The sequence below is a fragment of the Moschus berezovskii genome, chromosome 25 (assembly GCF_049115385.1).
Source record: "Moschus berezovskii isolate FMDL1 chromosome 25, NW_MosBer_1.0, whole genome shotgun sequence".
Taxonomy (NCBI): Eukaryota; Metazoa; Chordata; class Mammalia; order Artiodactyla; family Moschidae; genus Moschus; species Moschus berezovskii.
In genome coordinates, this window is record NC_142484.1 from 47,756,162 (window position 1) to 47,773,996 (window position 17,835).

A 17,835-nucleotide genomic window follows, 5' to 3' on the forward strand; every position below is an offset into this window, starting at 1 on the left:
CCAGGAGATGGCACCGAGCGAGGTGGGGGCCTGGTGATGACACTGTGTGCTGAGGAGCCCCCAGGGGGACCTGTGAGGCTGTGGGGTGGGACGGGGACCATGGGCAGAGCCCCTGACCGGCTCCTGGGGGTGGGGACGGCGGCAGGAAGGAGGGGGCTGTTCCTTGTGGGCTGTCCACAGATTGTACCTCACCCCTCACTGATGAGCACTTAGCCGTTTCCAAACACCTGTCACTGTTCTGGAGGAAACAATCATTGCCCAGCTCCTACTCAAGCAATTTCGAAGAATATGTTACTAGCATTGGGGTATAAACATCTGCTTTATTCATTCCACGCTCCCTTCATCCACCCATCCAGCCAGCCATCTGTTCATCCACCCATCCACTGACGAATTCATCCATCCATCCACCCAACCACTCATTAACTCATCAGATCATCTCAGACCCACCGAGAAGACAGACGCCTCCTCCGCTCCTGCCCCCAGGAAGACCCCCAGCGTGAGTGACAGGTGCTTCGTGGGGATGACGGGGGAGACACAGAAGGGACATGCCTGCAGGCCCCCTAATTCTGAACGGTGAAGCACCCACCTGGTCCTAATGCCTCCTTGCTGGGGTGTCCTGGCCGGCCCTTTTACTTCTTTTGAAATATGCGGCTGATGGAGTACCTGATGCTTTTGTTTTTTGCCGCTTTGTGCGGCGAGTCCTGGCTACTGCTGCTGGGGTTGCTCCCAGAGCTGTTCTGGGAGCCTGTCGAGCTTCGGGGAGAGAAAACGACCGTTACCCGGCACCCTTGTGCAAACACACACCCGTCCACCGCACCTACTGATAGAACTGGGTCCCCAGCAACACCCGCGCCTCAACCTCGCAGCAGACCATGGAGTCTCCTTCACCAAGCACACTCCACACGAGCAATGCAGGCTCCCGGCCACAGACAACCACCTTGGGAAGCTGCGATTCCCTGCCTCTAGCTCTCGCCCAAGGAGGGCTTGACTCCAGGCCAGCTGGTGCAGAGGGTGCTCTGACCTTCCCTCAGGGTCGCTGCTCGGCAGGTGACGACACTCCCAGAGAAGGCGAGCTCCCCCGCTCTGGGCAGTCCCCCTGCCTCCCCCACGGTGACCGCCCCTGGCCGTGGCGGGAGAGCGACGGACACCGTGCAGGGCTGCTGGTCAGGTGACCACACGTGCCCTCCATCGAGTGCTGCCTGGCTCAGGACGGGAGCTCAGCAGGTGGTGGTCTGAATGAGGACAGTGTCAGTCACGGGAGTGGACACAGTCTCCTGAGACGAGACCCTTGAGGAAAAGGGAGGGACCCTCAAGAGTGAACCCGAGGGGCAAGGGGCCGCCACCATCAGGAGCGAGCCCCGGGCCCGGCAGACCTCTAGCAAGAGCAGGAAGAAAGCTCCCACAGGAGTCAGTCTGTCGAGACTGTCCTAAAATCACTGAGCTCTCCTCCCCCAGCACCTGAAGTCCACCACTAAACACAGGCACCGAACCCAGTGGGATTCCTGTCAAATCATCCTTGCAACTCTTTCAAGACAAGAGGCGCAGGGCTCCTGAAACTGATGCCGAGGCGTGCAGGCCCCTTACTTGCAGGTGTCCCTGATGGCCTGGTGGCTGGCTGTGTGCAGTGTCCCCGTGTGCAGCCGGTCCAGCCGAAGGGACTGCGGTAAGGCAGGGGTCGAGGTTTTGCCTTCGATGCCTCCTACCTCTTCCTGGATAGTTGGCAGCTGAGGGGATGAGGTAAGTGTAAGATTGGGTAACAAAAGACTGTCGTAAAAGGCAATCTCACAGGTTTTACATTATAACCAGAAACTTATTTGAAAATCTATTAGCTATGCTTTCCCCCAAGTACAAAATAAACCCTTGTTATAGCTTAATGCCATCTTAAAGGACTGTCTTGTTCAAGAGAGGCAGGGCTGTGGGGCAGCGAGAGCACCCAACTGAGTGCAGAGACCCCGGACCAGAGCCTCCCTGTAGCCGGGTTCTGCCCTCCCTGGAATCCAACAACCAGATGGCCCTGCCGGGCAGGAGGGCAGAACGATGCCAGCACCGTGAACCCTGCATGGCATGAACTGCCCCGAAGAAAGGACTGTGCTCATCGCCAGAAGCTGCTCAGGAGCACCAGTTGCAAGAGTAAGAAACCTCTCAGCAAAGCCGTCCAGACCTTTCTGTTTGCAGGAGGAAAGGACACCGCTTGTGCCAGCACCCAAGATCATTTGTAGTGATGATTCAGGTTACTGGAACCCATCACGACCAGAGAAACACAGAAAAGGTACCTAACCCCTCCATGTGAACACCACGGGTCTGGCTTGTATTTCTCGGGAACACACAGACTGGGGGCTACACCCTGAAGTGCTCACACGCAGTGCGAGTGTAACTCGCTCGCTGTGGTTTCCATACAGCACCCTTAGGCCTCACTAAGAGATGATCTTGTGTCAACCTAGAGCAGAGGAATGGGGAGGGAGATGTGAGTTAGGTGCAAAGGGGAGGGGACATATGGGGCCCTACTGCTGATCCATGTTGAGGTTTGACAGAGCGGCACACCCAGGCCACCAACCCCAGGGTGACGGCGCTGCCCTGCTGTGCCCAGCAGAAGGGCTCCCGGGCACTGAGCTGCCTGAACTGGAGTGCGGCTGCCCGAGACCTGCGGGAAGGCGCTAGGAGTGCTCGGTCAGCGGGCTGGGAGCGGGAGAGGGACAAGGAAGGCCAGTCCTCGGGGCACTGGACTCCAACAACAGGGGCTCATCCAAGTGACTGAGGGGAGCGGCACCGAGCTCCCTCCTGATGCTCCCTCCATCAGGGATGCCGTGATGGACACGAGAGCCTCAGGAGGAAAGCGTGCTGGACGGGACCACGGGTACACGTCCAGGCTCTGATCAGAGCAGTCCGCACCGCACTGCTGCGTGTGCCAGCCTGGGCACGGTGCCCAGCCTCTCTCAGCCTCAGTGTCCATGTCTGCTGAACGGGGATAACAGCAGCCTGGCCCTCACCTGGCTGTCTGCGGGATGAGATGACAGACTTGGAAAGCACTCGACACGGTGCCCGGCGCAGTCTCCTGCACACTGCTACCCACCATCAGTAAATTGGCTTCCCGCAAATCTAACATCTATGTCTTTTAAGAAAATCTAACAGTCATGTCTTTTAAGAAAACACTGAGCGGAAATTCCATGGTGGTCCAGAGGTTAGGATTTGGTACTTTCATTGCCAGGACATTGGTCTGATCCCTGGTTGCCGAACTAAGATCCCATAAGCTTGCAGCACGGCCAAAAATATAAGTAAATAAAATTTTAAAAATAACCAATAATACTATGTCTATTATAAATAAGCATGAGAAGATTAGAAGGCAGACAAGTGGGAGAAAGGCAAACTGTTACAACTGTCCCAACGAATGACCTATTTCCAACAGAATCATCAGCATATTTTACGTGGTGGGTGAGTTTCATTACTTCCATTAAAACGTCAGTTATTCACCAGTACATAACCACATAGTGTTCATTCACGTTAAACGGTAAGGACTATTTAATACTTCACAGAGAAACAAAGGCATGCTAAAGTACTAAGTAGTTTACCTTTCAACGATGCTACCTTAAATCACTAGGCTGATAGATGCATGCAAAGAAATGAAGACAAACCAGATTTATTGTGACTCTGAAGCTAAAAATTCAAGAATCAGTATAGGCAAAGACAGTAAAGCAAAAAAGACTGCAAACATATAAGTGAGATGAAGATTTAGAGAACATGTAACTGGAGACAGAACATTTTTTTTTGACCACAGAAATTAAAGAAGCTATTGAAGATTTACTAGAGAAACACTATCAATTATTACTCAGAAGATACAATTCCATTGCAACATCATGATTTAATAAAGCACAGCATTCTGTACAATAAAGGGCCTTAACAGTTGTCTATTCTCAGCCAAACTTCTCTATAAGTTAGTTTCTCTCAACAAAAACCATGTTCAACATTAAATTAGCAATTTAACTGATGAGGAAGTTACCATAATACCTATTTCAACATTGAACAAATCTAACCACTTACTGGACATTAATGTAAAATCCTTACATAGAATTTGATTTAAAACTTCTCAAAATAAATTCATTAAAGCAGGTTCCTGTGAAAATATGTAAGAATGAAAGCTAGCATAATAGCAGGTGCAGTCTTTACATTTTATTAACCATAGAAGATACTTTTTTTAAAGAGTCTAAGAGAGACATTAACTGTGCTATAGCTGATGAGATTGAGTCTTAAATACAAGCACCAACACAGAAAGGATATTGTGTCAAAAGTCCATTAAATCTACACTTAAGAGGGTCATTTCTTTATGTAAGGATCATCTCATTTATGAATTACACATGTTATGTAGTTTAGGATCCATCTACATTATGCTTGTAACTGCATGCTGCTGCTGCTGCTGCTAAGTCGCTTCAGTCATGTCCACGCTGTGCGACCCCATAGATGGCAGCCCACCAGGCTCCCCGGTCCCTGGGATTCTCCAGGCAAGAACACTGGAGTGGGTCGCCATTTCCTTCTCCAATGCATGAAAGTGAAAAGGGAAAGTGGAGTCGCTCAGTCGTGTCCGACTCTTCGCGACCCATGGACTGAAGCCTACCAGGCTCCTCCGTCCATGGGATTTTCCAGGCGGGAGTACTGGAGCGGGGTGCCATTGCCTTCTCCTGTAACTGCAGAGTGAGACGCTAATCCAAACTTACTGCTGTGGGGGAAACACAGCATTTAATGAGACATGAAGACACAGCACAAACCCGACTAAGGGGACACACGCTGTGGAGCACAGCACCGCTATGACCAGAGCACGTGGGAGGACGGGGGAGGGGAGACGGGTGGGCAAACGACAGCTGATTGACGACGACTGACTGACCGTTGTCCCATTGACAACGACTAAGCAGACAGCAGGATGAGATAGGAAATCAAAACCAATGATGAAAGCAGACACACCGTCAGAGAACTCCAACAACAAGGAAAACACATACACAACTGTTCTTTTACAAATACTCGGAAAGAAATCAAGCATGAAACCACAGAGAAATCGTCAAAGAATTTTAAATATCAACTACTTAGCCAATGACGCAAATGATAAAAACAGCGTGTCAAAAGACCACAATATGAACTAGTTACCACTTCACATGCCGTGAAAATGATTCACAGTGAATTTAGTTATATGCTGACTAACAATATAGCTAATGTGAAATGGGTGGTAACGGAAAAAGGTGATAACGCAAGTGCAGTTACAAAGCAGAGTGTTGTACACGTGATTTCATGGGGTAAACAGCAATGCACTCACAAAACCTAAGCTAAACATGGAAGCAAGCTGGGACATGTGCTTTAGTGCCACACACTCTGTCGCCAAAAGCCCTAGGACATCATCCTGTTTTTTGACTCGGAAGAGAGAGGAAGCCCGACTTCTTCCCTGGGGCCCTGGGGCCCCTGGCTTTTAACCTGGTTTCACACGCAGAGCTGGCCTGAGCGCGCGGCCAGGCCCGCCAGCAAGCAGATCAGTTGAGATTCTTGGGTTTTGTTCCCACCGCATGCCCTGCACCCTGCAGCCAGGCATCCCCAGTGGAAAATGTGCGGCATGGTTTTGACACGCCATAAGAGCTACCCATGGTTACTTTCACGAAGCTGTCTGCTCCCTGAGAACAGAAACTTCCCTGCAGCTGCTGTGCCCAGCACAGGCCAGGCCCGGTGTTACAGAGGCAGGCTCTGGCTGAGTTCATGATGACATGCTAAGCCAGTGGTCCAAATATCAAGACTAATTTGTCACCGTGCCATTATGGAATGATTACAGACTAGGCAGTTTTAAAAATCTTAGACCTCTGAGCGTAGCAAATGTATCTGATTTTCTTCTGGGTCAAAAGAGAAAAAACAAACTAACAAAAGAAAACCAGTGTGCTGGGGGAGGGATGCGGCAGGGAGGAGGCAGACACATACCCTAGTCCTGATGCCCAGCTTGTTTACTTTCCTCCGAGGGCTGTGCCGCCTCCTTTGGCTGTGCCGCCTCCTTTGGGGCTTGGAGCTCCCACTGCTGGGCGAGCAGGAGCCGGCAAGCGAGGAGGCCGGATACAGGTCGAGGGAGCTCAATGTTTTATAACGACGGACGTTGCCTAAGCTCCCCCTGTCCACCCTGCTCTCAGTCTCCTTGGCCGGCTGCTCCGTGTTCTTCTCTTCGATCAACCTAAAATAGAATAAAACCCGTCACCCACCTTTGGCAGCAGAGGAGTGTGTCTGGACAACACATTTGGGCTGGCATTCTGTGTCACGATTAGCAAATGCCAGGAACAGTTGCTCAATTAACATCTCAGCAAAAAGGTTCAACGTTCCCTCTTTTGAATATTCTCAAACTTAGAATAACTTAGCCCTGAGTCTTACAAAGTGGCCCCTGATCATTCACGTTTGATTTCCCTCATTTACTCTAACATTCTGACGGGGCCTGGGTGGCGACTCTCTCCCTGTGAGGAGATACTTGAAGTCGACAACCTTTACCTTTTCCCTGCTCTCAGGGCAGAGATGCGTGTCAGTGCCTCAAGTCTTTCCCACTGGGAATCGGGAACTCTGTACAATCAAAACAGCGATGCACGAACAAGCTGGAGTTTCTAAACACAAGTCTCCAGACCAGATGAAGTGCTGAGTTGATCTTTTTTGTGTGTGAGGTTGTATATGTACAAACGCATCACTTGATGAAGTTCTCCCAGAGCTTTGTGTGTTTCTGGATTCATGTCAATGTGCCGCATTAACCTAGAATTCACGGTTACTGCTCTTCTGCCCTAATGTGTCATGGAGGATGTTATACAGCAGTTTAAATACTCGATTATGCAAATGAAAGGATTTTCAAATTAAAATACAAGATTCTTACAGGAACTAAACTCTCCAGTGTCACTTCTGCTTATACACCTTGAAAGTTTTTCACTGTTGATAACAAGCTGATGGACAGAATTTACCATTTACATCAAGTCAACTTGTTGCATAAGGAAAAATCACTTTTACCTGACAACTTGCTATAAAAATATTAATATATAACCGGGTGTTCCATATTTCCTGCGGGGACGGGGAAAGACAATCTTCTTGAGCTCGTCTGTGCTCAAACACGGCCCACAAAGCAGTCTGTCTATGGCGTCAAAAGTGCAGGCGGCACCACCTGCATTTGCTGGTTGTGCCGTTCACCCCCTGCCTTTCCCCCGGGCCCCCCACGCTCAGCCAACAGGAACGGGCACCTCGGCCTCAGGTGACGTGACGGAAACAACCTGAGCAGCAGCTCTGCTGGGTCCTGTGCAGGGTCACCGGCCTGTGGCCACTCTGAACATGGACTCGGGACAGGGGAACCGCTGTACGGGTGTGGCACCAGGCAGGCCTCGGGGCCCCCAGCCACCTGGCTGTACACAGACCCAAGGCCCCTGCTCCCCACGAGGCGGGCCTTTGGATTCTATCCCCTTTTGTAAAATGTTATAACTGCCAAGATGGTGTCTAAAGAAAACATCTTAAATATACTGATGTGATGAGGAAAACTCAAACACATGTTCTTGGACCACTGTCTTTCAACAAGCCAATCTTCACACTGTATTAAGTGAAAAAGGAAAATGCAGATCTGAGTGGGAATCTGCCAACCACAAAACCCCAGCTTTTCTGATCCCGGCCGCTTTTCACCTGAACGTGGGAGGCTCTGAGCGACACGTGAGGGCGCACCCTCAGTGCTGGAGGCTGCACGGGCCGCAGGGGACACCGCCTCGGCACCTCACCCATCTTGGGGCTCAGAGCTTAGGAGGGACACCCGACAACGCCCCCCACAGAGTGCTGACACCACACTGTGGACAGAACGCCCTGGCTGACTGAGCTCTATAATCAAGGGCAATCTCGGAACTGAAAATTCTTGAGGCAGACCTGAAGTCAGTTTTCTTACTATGGAACACTCAGACTTCTCTAAGGAGAAGACAGCTCCTCAGAGAAACCGAGTTTCCGGGGAGCTGGGATCAGGCGCACCCACCGGATCTCTTCGTTGATGGCGTCCAGCTGCTCCTGAAGCATCACAGTCAGAGTCTCGGCATCGTCCTGCCCGCTGGGCGACAGCTGAGTGGCCGAGCTGAAGAGGTTGACCCTGTCGCCCTTGCCGTAGGACATGCCCTCGTCGCTCTCAAACGCCTGGGCCACGTTGGCCAGCATGCTGGCTTGCTGCACGCGCTCCCAGCCCTGTTCCTTCAGGGTCTGCACCTGGGCACGAGAGGACCACGTCTCGTCAGCGACATTCAGGGCAGCTCAAGTCTATCAGGAACTGAACACAGTTTTACATGGAAGCCCTGACTGAGGATAAATGGGCCATGCTTAGGAGACACTGCCATCTCTTAAGCGAGCAGTACTGAAGAAACGGGCAGGAGGAGAATTCAGTTCCCATATGGCCTGGTGACACTCAGGTCTTAGCGTGGACAGAAGGCAAAGCTATGAGGTTATTCACAAGGGAGGGCTGATGGAGTCAGAGACAAAAACCAAACATTAAAAAGATACATCCATGCCCCCATCAGCCAGGCTGAAGGGAAATAAGGAAAAGCAATTCTTCAGCTCCGCAGCTGCTGGGTCCACCTCAGCTGTCATCACTTGTACTGGTTCACCGAGGAGGGCCGTCCTCGCAGGTTCCCAGCCCTCTGTTTTCCAGGCTGGTCTCAACACCCACAGACAGGAGCGAGCAGGGGCAGCCAGGGGACAGGAGGGCCAGCCCCGCCGCGGCTCTCCTCTCGGGGCACAGGCCCTCGGTTGTTCTGGGCGGCGGCCCCTCGCACCGCAAGGGCGGCTCTGTCATCAGAGACGCACGGGAGCGTGCCTGCGGGGCCCCGTGCCGCCCTCCCACTCTCACACCTCACACCCTTCTCTCCGCAAATGTCCCCCCTGCCCCACGGTCACCCAGGTCCTGCCTTCTTTTCCCAGACATGACCTCAAAGCAACTGAGGGGCAGCCGCGAGATGCTGGCTTGCCGGCTCCCTGTCCCCCGGGGCCAGTGCCCTCGCCCCCTGTCTTCGTCACGACCCCTCCCCAGGGCAGGGCCACCCCCTTCACTGGCTCCAGGACCACCTGCCATCATTCCTGCTCTGCTCCAGCTTCACCCCCATCAGCCCGGTCAGCACATCCTCTCCCTTCCCGCGCCTTCAAATCGCACAACGGGAACCAGCAGATTCCTCCTCCAGGGCTCCCTGCAGCGCCTGCTGCCGGTCTCTGAAAGTTCCCTGGGAGCGGCCTCTCCTGTCCCCCTCCCTGCCTGGTCTCCAGCTCTCTGCAAGCAGGCGGTGTGCCCCGCCCCGCAGGGCAGCTCCCCGGGGGCTCTCAACCACTGGGCTGCCAGCAAAGCCCCAGAAATTAACTTCTAAGAAAGAAACGAAGGGGTGAGCGTGGACCGAGAAGAAAGTTCTAGCACGGCGGCTGCTAACCCTGGGGCCATCGGGGGATCCGGCTCACTGATGCTTTCTGTAAGGGTTGTGGGCACACATCTACGTCTGTTCCTTTACACACTGCCTGTGGATGCTGTCACGCTTTCTGACTAGCATGAAATGCTGCTACTCAATTATTCGTAACCAGTAAAGACATTCACTCTGGGGCCCTCTTGGGAACAGTTTTCCAACTCCTATCCTGGAGCTTTTCCCCACACACAGACCAAGCCAGATGTGCCTCTTTGTAAAGGGGCCGTGGGGCTGGCTCACCTTATCCTCCAGAGCAGCCGTTCTCTCCTTCAGATGAAGCTGAAGCCTCTCATCTGATTCGGACACAAGCTTATCCACGGTACCTGATAAGCGTTTATTGTGTTCTTCCTTCACGTTGTCTCCCTGCCTTGCCTACAACAGGACAAACAAAAACTCATAAACTTCAAGGGCAAAGTACGATCCTTCTTTTAAAAGCACCGGGGAACCATGACGTGAGCAGCCTGTGCCCTGGTTCCCGAGGCAGTCCCCTCCCACGGCCACCTCTGGTGGGCTCTTGAGCATCACCACAGCAGACGGGCAGGTGCAGAGGGAGGCAGGGACTTTACTTGTCAAAGGTCACTCCCAACGCTTCTCTTTGGCTGAGCACCTGGGGGACCTTAGTGTCACCAGCCATTACGTGTCGAAGGAGCTCGGGGAGCAAGCAGATTTACACTCAGAAACAAGCAGACTTTAAAGGGGATCGGCTTACACACACGTTGGTAGAGGAAATTCCCAGTACATAAACAGAAGCTTGAGTCTGGTTTAAGGGGGTAAAATGAATTCAAGTTATAAAGCAAAAGGTGAGAAAATTCATTTTGGGAAAAAAGCCAGTGGAGACAGACGTTCACATATTTTTCTTTACATGCAACATCACTTGAATTCTTTGTAATGACTGCTGTTGTTCAGTCACGTCTGACTCTTTGTGACCCCATGGACTGCAGCATGCCAGGCTTCCCTGTCCTTCACTATCTCCCAGAAGTTGCTCAAACTCACGTCCATCGGGTCAGTGATGCCATCCAACCGTCTCGTCCTCTGTCGCACCTTCTCCTCCTGCCTTCGATCTTTCCTAGCATCAGGGTCTTTTCCAATCTGTCAGTTCTTCGCATCAGGTGGCCAAAGTATTGAACCTGCAGCCTCAGCATCAGTCCTTCCAATGCATATTCAGGACTGATTTCCTTTAGGATTGATTGGTTTGATCTCCTTGCAGTCCAGGGGACTCTCAAGTCTTCTCCAACACCTCAGTTCAAAAGCATCGATTCTTTGGTGCTCAGCCTCCTTTACTGTCCAACTCTCACATCTATACATGACTACTGGAAAAACCATAGCTGTAACTAGGTGTTCCTTTGGTGGCAAAGTACTGTCTCTGCTTTTTAATATGCTGCCTAGCTTGGTCATAGCTTTTCTCCCAATGATAATTCATATGCAGTTCAGTTCACGTGCTCAGTCATGTCTGACGGTGCGACCCCATGGACTGCAGCATGCCAGGCTTCCCTGTCCATCACCAACGCCCACAACTTGCTCAAACTCATGTCCACTGAGTTGGTGATGCCGTCCAACCATCTCATCCTCTGTCACCCACTTTCTTCCTGCCTTCAATGTTTCCCAGCATCAGAGTCGTTTCCAATATGAAAATCCATATTAAAAAACTGGAAATAATTACTTCAAGCAATTTTTAAATGTAATAACAAAGTTGGCAAGTCTGTGTTTTATAAAATGAGCATCAAGCTCATGGTTTAAAAAGCTGTTTTAGGCCCTACTGTATAAAAAAAAAAAAAAAATGGAACGAAGACAAAAGAATGATCTATTTGAGATTGGCCCTGTGTTAGAAATTGCTGAGGCTAATTGCTGGTTCACGGGTATTTATTATACTATATTATAGAAATGGTATATGATTATACCACTTTTGTGCATGTTTGAAATTTTCCATCATAAAAAATTATAAAATAGGTTATTTTCTGTTAAAACAAAGTCTTCTCCAGCAACACAGTTCGAAAGCATCAATTCTTCAGTGCTCAGCCTTCTTTGTGGCCCAATTCTCACACCCATACGTAACTACTGGAAAACGATAGCTTTGACTATATGGACCTTTGTCGGCAAAGTGATGTCTCTACTTCTCAATATGCTGTCTAGGTTTGTCATAGCTTTCCAAGGAGCAAGCATTTTTTAGTCTCATGGCTGTAGTCACCGTCTGCAGTGATTTTTGAGCCCAAGGAAAGAAAACCTCTCACAGCTTCCACAGTCAGGCATCGGCATTCAAATATTTTTAAAGCAAAACAAAAGTTTACTTTGACCTGGCTTAGTCATAAACGGCATCCCGAGCTCAACAGCCTCTGAGCAGCTGTTCTGAAAGTAAGGAAGTGCACCCCTGATCGGGAGACATTGGGCTCTCTGCCTAAGCGGGGAGGGCGCCTCACCGTGGGTCTCACCATGCGAGTCAGAACCACTGCCCCCTGGGAGCCCGCGTCTGAGGCTCTGCAGTCCAGGCCCAATAACACAGGCATGGTGGGGACAGTACTGACACGTGAGACTTTAAAACCCTCAGAAAACAATAGCATATGGTACGCAGTATTTTCTGATCTGCCTTTGGCAGCCACTATTTTGTATATCGTAATGCATTCCACCTCATACATTTCAATGATTTTCTAGTGTTTTATTTTTGTGGTGGGGCCAATGACACACTTTGGCACACACCGGCCCGACTCACTGTGTTTGAGAGAAGCCAGATTTGGTTTTCCTGGTTAAGTCCTGATTATCTGAGACCACATGGGAACAGGAGCGAGGAAGCCTCACCAAACCATAGGAAGGACAAACGCTAATCAGACCGGAGCTCTAACCCTGCCTTTTGTCACAGTGACCCAGTTCTCAACAGGCAGCCCACTGCCCTGAAGTTCCCTGCTGCTCTCTGCTCTTTCAGTAAAAATGCTAACGAGCCAACAGATTCGTGTTCAAGTAAAACAAGGGAGTCAGGAGAGGAATTCCACAAAATGGCTAAACCAAGTCCCAAATAATTCAAACCTGGAAGTTGCAGTCACCCCCGATTTTTAAAAAATGTATTTCCTTCCAGTACAGCTGCTTTACCATGATGGACATCCACACCTTTGAACGCAATGTTTCAGGGTCATAAGAACTTTACACGGGGACTTGATTTCCAACGTGGGAGTCACATGAAAAGGTCTTTACCTTCCCGCCTCAGTAATTCAATACTATAAAAGTCAGACACAGTTCAGTAAAGGCCATTACCTGTCGATGCATAGAATCCTCATTTGCGATTTCATTTTCAAGTTTATCATTGAGGTCATGTACATAGGCAGCTTTGCACTGTGCGGCAAGGGAGCGTTTCTCTAGGGTAGTGATCCTTTTTTCCATGTCCTCCTTCTGGGCCATGGCCTATACCGGGTATTGCAGAGGAGAAAAGGTAAGTCGTTATCATGGAACACTCCGATACACTCAGGGAGTAACAAAGCTGGACTAAATCCTAAGTTTCAAATCAAACATAAAGTTAGCGTCCTCACAATTAAACTCCTAGACGTGGCAGTTTTCTCGGACGTGAGCAAAAACGCGCCTACCTCAAAGGTCACATTGGCCATGATGGGCACCCATGTGTCTGAATGTTCTGTCCGGCCACTCGGTTTACCACGCTTCTTTGCTATATAATAAACCCAAACAGCAAACAAAAAGTGTACTAAACTACCCTGTTATTGCAAGAATTCCAGGAGGGAAGATATGTGGCATGAAGTCAGGACCTCTGTCTGCTACACCATACAGGCGGACTTGACCCAGAACAGGGAGGGACCTTCAACAGACCCAAGAGGGAGCTCTGAGGCTCATTTCCTCGGGTAAAAGTTGGAAAAATCTCATGCAATTTCCTCAAAATTAAAGTAAGAATATTAACGAGTGGAAACAGAAGTCAAAGTGTAACACAACTGGAAGCAGCCTTCTCAAGCAGAGTTAAACCACATGTATGAAATGCTCAAATCAGGACCAGAACTTGCTGCTGGTGAGACTCCTGTCCGCCAGCTCAAAATCCATTTCAGGTCTCTCCGCAGTCACTAAGTAACCAACGTGGGCCAAGTCCTAACATTAAAAGTGAAAGGTCTTAAAAATGCTTTTTCCAGAATTCTCAACGTATTAAACTCTGCCACCTAATCTCCTCCTGTTGCCAAAGAGTAGTGTGAAAAGGTTATACAAACATGTGCAAATATTTCTGTTTTGAGTTCTCACACAGAATTCCTCACACCAAGCTACTAAACAAGTACACCTGCTGGAACACATGCTGGAGGGGCTCTGTCTGAGACGGTGTCACGGGGGAGGGGTGGGGCAGGGTGGGCGCTGTCTGTCTGCGTACAGAGGAGAGGTGAGGCTCACAGAAGGAGGCCTGAACCCCCAGCACTATTCTGTTTTCACAATGACCGTTAGGTAGTTTCTCATAAATCATGACACCCGCAGACACGACCACCAGAAACATCAGGATTCTACGCGGTTACCCAGCTCAGGCCTGAGGACCTGAGGGTGAGCAAACGCCACTCGACTGGTCGGACCGCCGGGATCACTGTCACACATCCCTGTCAAGGAGCGGAACCTCAGCAAACCAGAGAAGACGGCCAGGCAAGCTGCCTCGGTAGAGCCCACACAGCATGCTCCCATCTCTCCGACAGAATGGGCTCCGCAGACGTCACCAGACTCGCCTGACTAAATCAGAAGGGAATTTCAGCATCGTCAGGAATACAGTCGACAGGCAGGTTGGGGGGATGAACTGGGAGACTGGGGCTGGCATATATACACTGCCGATACTATGCATCAAGTCAACAGCAAGTAAGACTTAGTGTACAGCACAGGGAAGGCTCCTCTGTGCTCTGTGGTGAAGGAAATGGGTAGGAACCCTAAACAACAAGATATATGTGTGTGTGTGTGTGTGTATATATATATATATATATATATATCTGATTCAGTTTGCTGTACAGCAGAAATTGACCCAGCAGTGTAAAGCAACTACATGCCAAGAAATGAATGAATGGATAAATGAGTGTTTTAAAAGGAACACACTGGGCCCCTCGAACTTGTAGAAATGACGAATCCACACCCAAAGTGCAGCACAGCGCAAGAGCTACCCTCATGTTGGTCCACTGCCAACGGACCGCCTGGATCAGGCCTCTTCTACCCCAGAGACCTCGACACAGAGGCGGGGAGGCAGCATGTCGTGGTCTCGCCAGAGCTCTGCTCTTACTCACGCAGCCATCCCGAGGCTGAGATCACCGGGAGAACAAGGGACCCACAACCACCTCAGGGCAACAGACACGGCCGCTGTCACTCACTTCGCAGACATCCCGCTCCAGTTTCGTGTTCGCTTCCTCGGACTTGAGGAGTTTCTTCCTGGCCATGTCCAGGTCCTCCTCCAGCTCTCTCGCATAGGCAGAGAGGGCTGCCAGGCGCTCTTCCATCTGGCTCTGCTCCCGCGACTGCTTGTCTATGACTTCCTGGAGCTCGCTCATCTTAGCCAGGTTTTGCTCGTGGCTAAGAGAGCCGCTGGACGATCTCTGAGGGGGAAAGGAAGTCTTAGACAGCCTTGTTTTGGGAGGGAGGGAACACAGCACTTCCGGGAAATCGGCAAGGTCAAAGCTGCCTTCTGCACTCTGGGAGCTCACAGGACCCTCACGGCCGCTCAGACCTACATGGTGCATTGGTGATGTTGTCCATCCCGATTAGAACCGGGTGATTAGAGTCAGACTTTGTCTTCTCCTGGACAAAGGGGTGCTTAAGAGATCCTGCAGCTCTGAGCCACAAGTCTAGTTTGCTAGTCATTAAAATACCCCAGGTGGGCGGGTCCTCAATCAGAAAGACAAATGGCATGTGATGCCCACCACTACAGCCTTCATACTTTTTTAAAATGAAAGGATACAAAGGACAAACTCTTAACTGAAATTACATGATGACTGATCAAACTTACCTCTTTATGTGTAGCACCTAATTCTTCTAAGAAATGACACCTTTCGAATCCTATACGTAACCGCTCTCTCAACTCAAATAAAAGGGGTCGAGTCACTGTGTGTTGATGTGTGTATACACGTTAGTGCACTCCTCACTCTATACTCACCCTAATACGTGGCTACTGTAACAATATCTTTAATGGCTCTCATTGATCTCAACATCAAGAAAATCTGCTTGTTAACAGCTTTAAATTCTAAGTTTGAGAGAACAAAATGTTATCCTAAATTAATTCTATTGCCCAGTTTTTAACTGCAAATTGATATACAGAATATCATAAATCTTGAGACATTTATGCCAACTAATACTTTTTAACTGGGGGCTTCCCAGGTGGCTCAGTGGTAAAATTTCACCTGCCAGTGCAAGAGGGCAGCTTCGATCCCTGGGTCGGGAAGATCCCTGGAGTAGAAGACGGCCACCCACTCCAGTATTCCTGCCTGGGAAGCCCCATGAAGAGAGGAGTGTGGTGGGCTACGGTCCACAGGGTCGCAAAGACACGGACATGACTGAGCGTGTACGCAGGCGACGCTTTGTAACCATATAAAACTCTGACTTCTTACAGAAAAAATGTATTTACAAGAATTCAAGAAGCTCAAACGTCAACTAGTTACATAAATACATGCATCATCCACCTAACAAGGCAGCAAGTGTACAAATCCAGGAGGCTGGGTGGCTGGTACCTTCTCATCCAGGGCCTTGTGGTATTCAAAGAGCGATTTCAGCACTCTGAGCACCTCCAACTTGCTGGTCATGCCGGCTGGGGGCTGCGCCTGCTGCTTGCCCGCCGTCATCCGGAGGGACGGCACCTTCCGGGAAACCAGGTACTCCACGTGCTCCAGCAGCAGCTGCAGGGCGAGGCCAAAGGAGCACCTTCAACCTCATACTTGCATTCAGGGCCGGGAACTCCTCTCAGCCTCACTCTAAAGCCGAAACCATGCTAAGGCACGTCAGAATCCCGCCAGTTCAGTCTAAAGTTAGAGTGGACTTCCCAGGTGGCCCAGTAGTTAACCCTCCACACTTCTGCAGGGGTCATGGGTTTTATTCCCTGGTCAGGGAACTAAGATCCCACACGAAGTGTAGCGTGGACAAAAATGTAAGTGAAGAGAACTCCCCCTCAAATGTACTAAAATTACATTAGCTCTCATCATAAATTGAAGCAAGGTATGAGAACCCCGAACTGATCCACCCCAGTCTGCTCAGTGGGAAGATGTGAAAAATGACTTGAAAAGCAGAGTTTAAAGTCGGCAACACGGAGCCCAGCGGTGACCCCCTTGGGGCAAAGGTCAACACGTGAGAATCCCCCTACTGACCCTGGTGTTGTTCCTCTCGGCTCTGAGCTCGGCGAGTTCTTCCTCCCTTTCCAGGAGCTGCTTCCTATATACATTTACCTCCTCGGTAGAAGTTGAAAGCTTCTAGAAAACAATTAGATGAGTCACTAAATGCAAACACAAATGAAAAAGAGAACGAGACACTGAAGACTGACCTCGTCAAGTCTCTCCAGGCTCCACACAAAGGGTCTCCCTGCCCCCCCAGAGAAGAGGGGGTCCGCCGACCCCAAGACCACACACACCACCACAACTCAGACCGGCCGTCAGCCTCCACCTCGATCTGGCAGGCACACGGCCAGGGAGAACCCGGAATCCAAGCCTGCCTTCTCAAGACCCAGGGACGTCTGAGAAACGTTCCTAAACATAAACCTAACAACAAAGTGGATGAAGAGATTCTTAAACGACACACAGACAAGTGACCTAGAACCACTGGGGAGAGTGAAGAAGAAAGATAAGGTCTACAAGGCCACCAGGCTTTGTGGAGTGTTCCTCTGGGAAAAAGGCTGATGGCACCCCAAGGCCATCTGTTAGCTTGAGTCCACTGAAGTCACAGTCATTCAACAAACTGGTTAAAATGTTAAACTCATGTTATATGTATTTTACCACAATTTGCGTGCACGCGGGGCCCTCCACGTGGTGAACTTGCTCAAATTGAACCACACGGCGTCATTCATTCTTCTGTTTTTCTTGGCACAGATACAAAAATCCTGGGCTACGTATCCCCTATTATATACTGAGTATTCAGCACCCAGAACAGGGCCCTACACTTGTAAGAGGCATGTAGTAGACATGTGAAGCTATGACAGTGTATGTTATACACGTAAGCAGTAGGTACCCGTCATTAAAATCCTGGACACACTGGTCTGTGCTTTGTAAGACAGGGGACGTTAAGGGGCCCAGCCTTTCTGCTTCAAGGACTGGCTCTCGAGCTCAGTCCACGTGCCCCAGAGACTCCTCCAGCCAGTGTTTCCCTTCTTGTGGGCCCCCGCCCATCCTCCACACGGCACCTGCACAACCTCTTACAAGGTCAACCTGCTGGGGTCGAGCCTGCCCACTAAGGTCAAACGCCCTGCCCG

At 50.3% G+C, this 17,835-nt stretch overlaps 2 protein-coding genes across 7 annotated transcripts in view; one reads left to right on the forward strand and one right to left on the reverse strand.

The window, feature by feature from the left end:
• LOC148773919 (uncharacterized) overlaps positions 1 to 4,022 on the forward strand; it is a 58,204-nt gene extending 54,182 nt beyond the window's left edge. Inside the window, exon 2 of the mRNA XM_088832400.1 lies at positions 357 to 4,022. Within this exon, the coding sequence (XP_088688526.1) occupies positions 357 to 577 (221 nt within the window). The 3' untranslated portion in view covers positions 578 to 4,022. The remainder of the gene's footprint in view (positions 1 to 356) is intronic.
• The window catches only part of LOC129557789 (liprin-alpha-1-like), a 263,237-nt gene that overhangs the window by 14,366 nt on the left and 231,036 nt on the right, over positions 1 to 17,835 (reverse strand). For 2 of the 6 annotated variants that reach the window (XM_088832395.1, XM_088832396.1), the window contains exons 9-16: positions 16,742 to 16,843; positions 16,112 to 16,276; positions 14,762 to 14,983; positions 12,690 to 12,836; positions 9,690 to 9,821; positions 7,991 to 8,214; positions 5,944 to 6,187; positions 1,585 to 1,724 (exon numbers count right to left, since the gene is read on the reverse strand). In XM_088832395.1, the coding sequence (XP_088688521.1) occupies positions 1,585 to 1,724; positions 5,944 to 6,187; positions 7,991 to 8,214; positions 9,690 to 9,821; positions 12,690 to 12,836; positions 14,762 to 14,983; positions 16,112 to 16,276; positions 16,742 to 16,843 (1,376 nt within the window). Of the gene's footprint in view, positions 1 to 613; positions 754 to 1,584; positions 1,725 to 3,836; positions 4,709 to 5,943; positions 6,188 to 7,990; positions 8,215 to 9,689; positions 9,822 to 12,689; positions 12,837 to 14,761; positions 14,984 to 16,111; positions 16,277 to 16,741; positions 16,844 to 17,835 lie in introns of those variants that run through there. The other 4 variants (XR_016036421.1, XM_088832397.1, XM_088832394.1 and 1 more) reach the window with 3 other exon arrangements.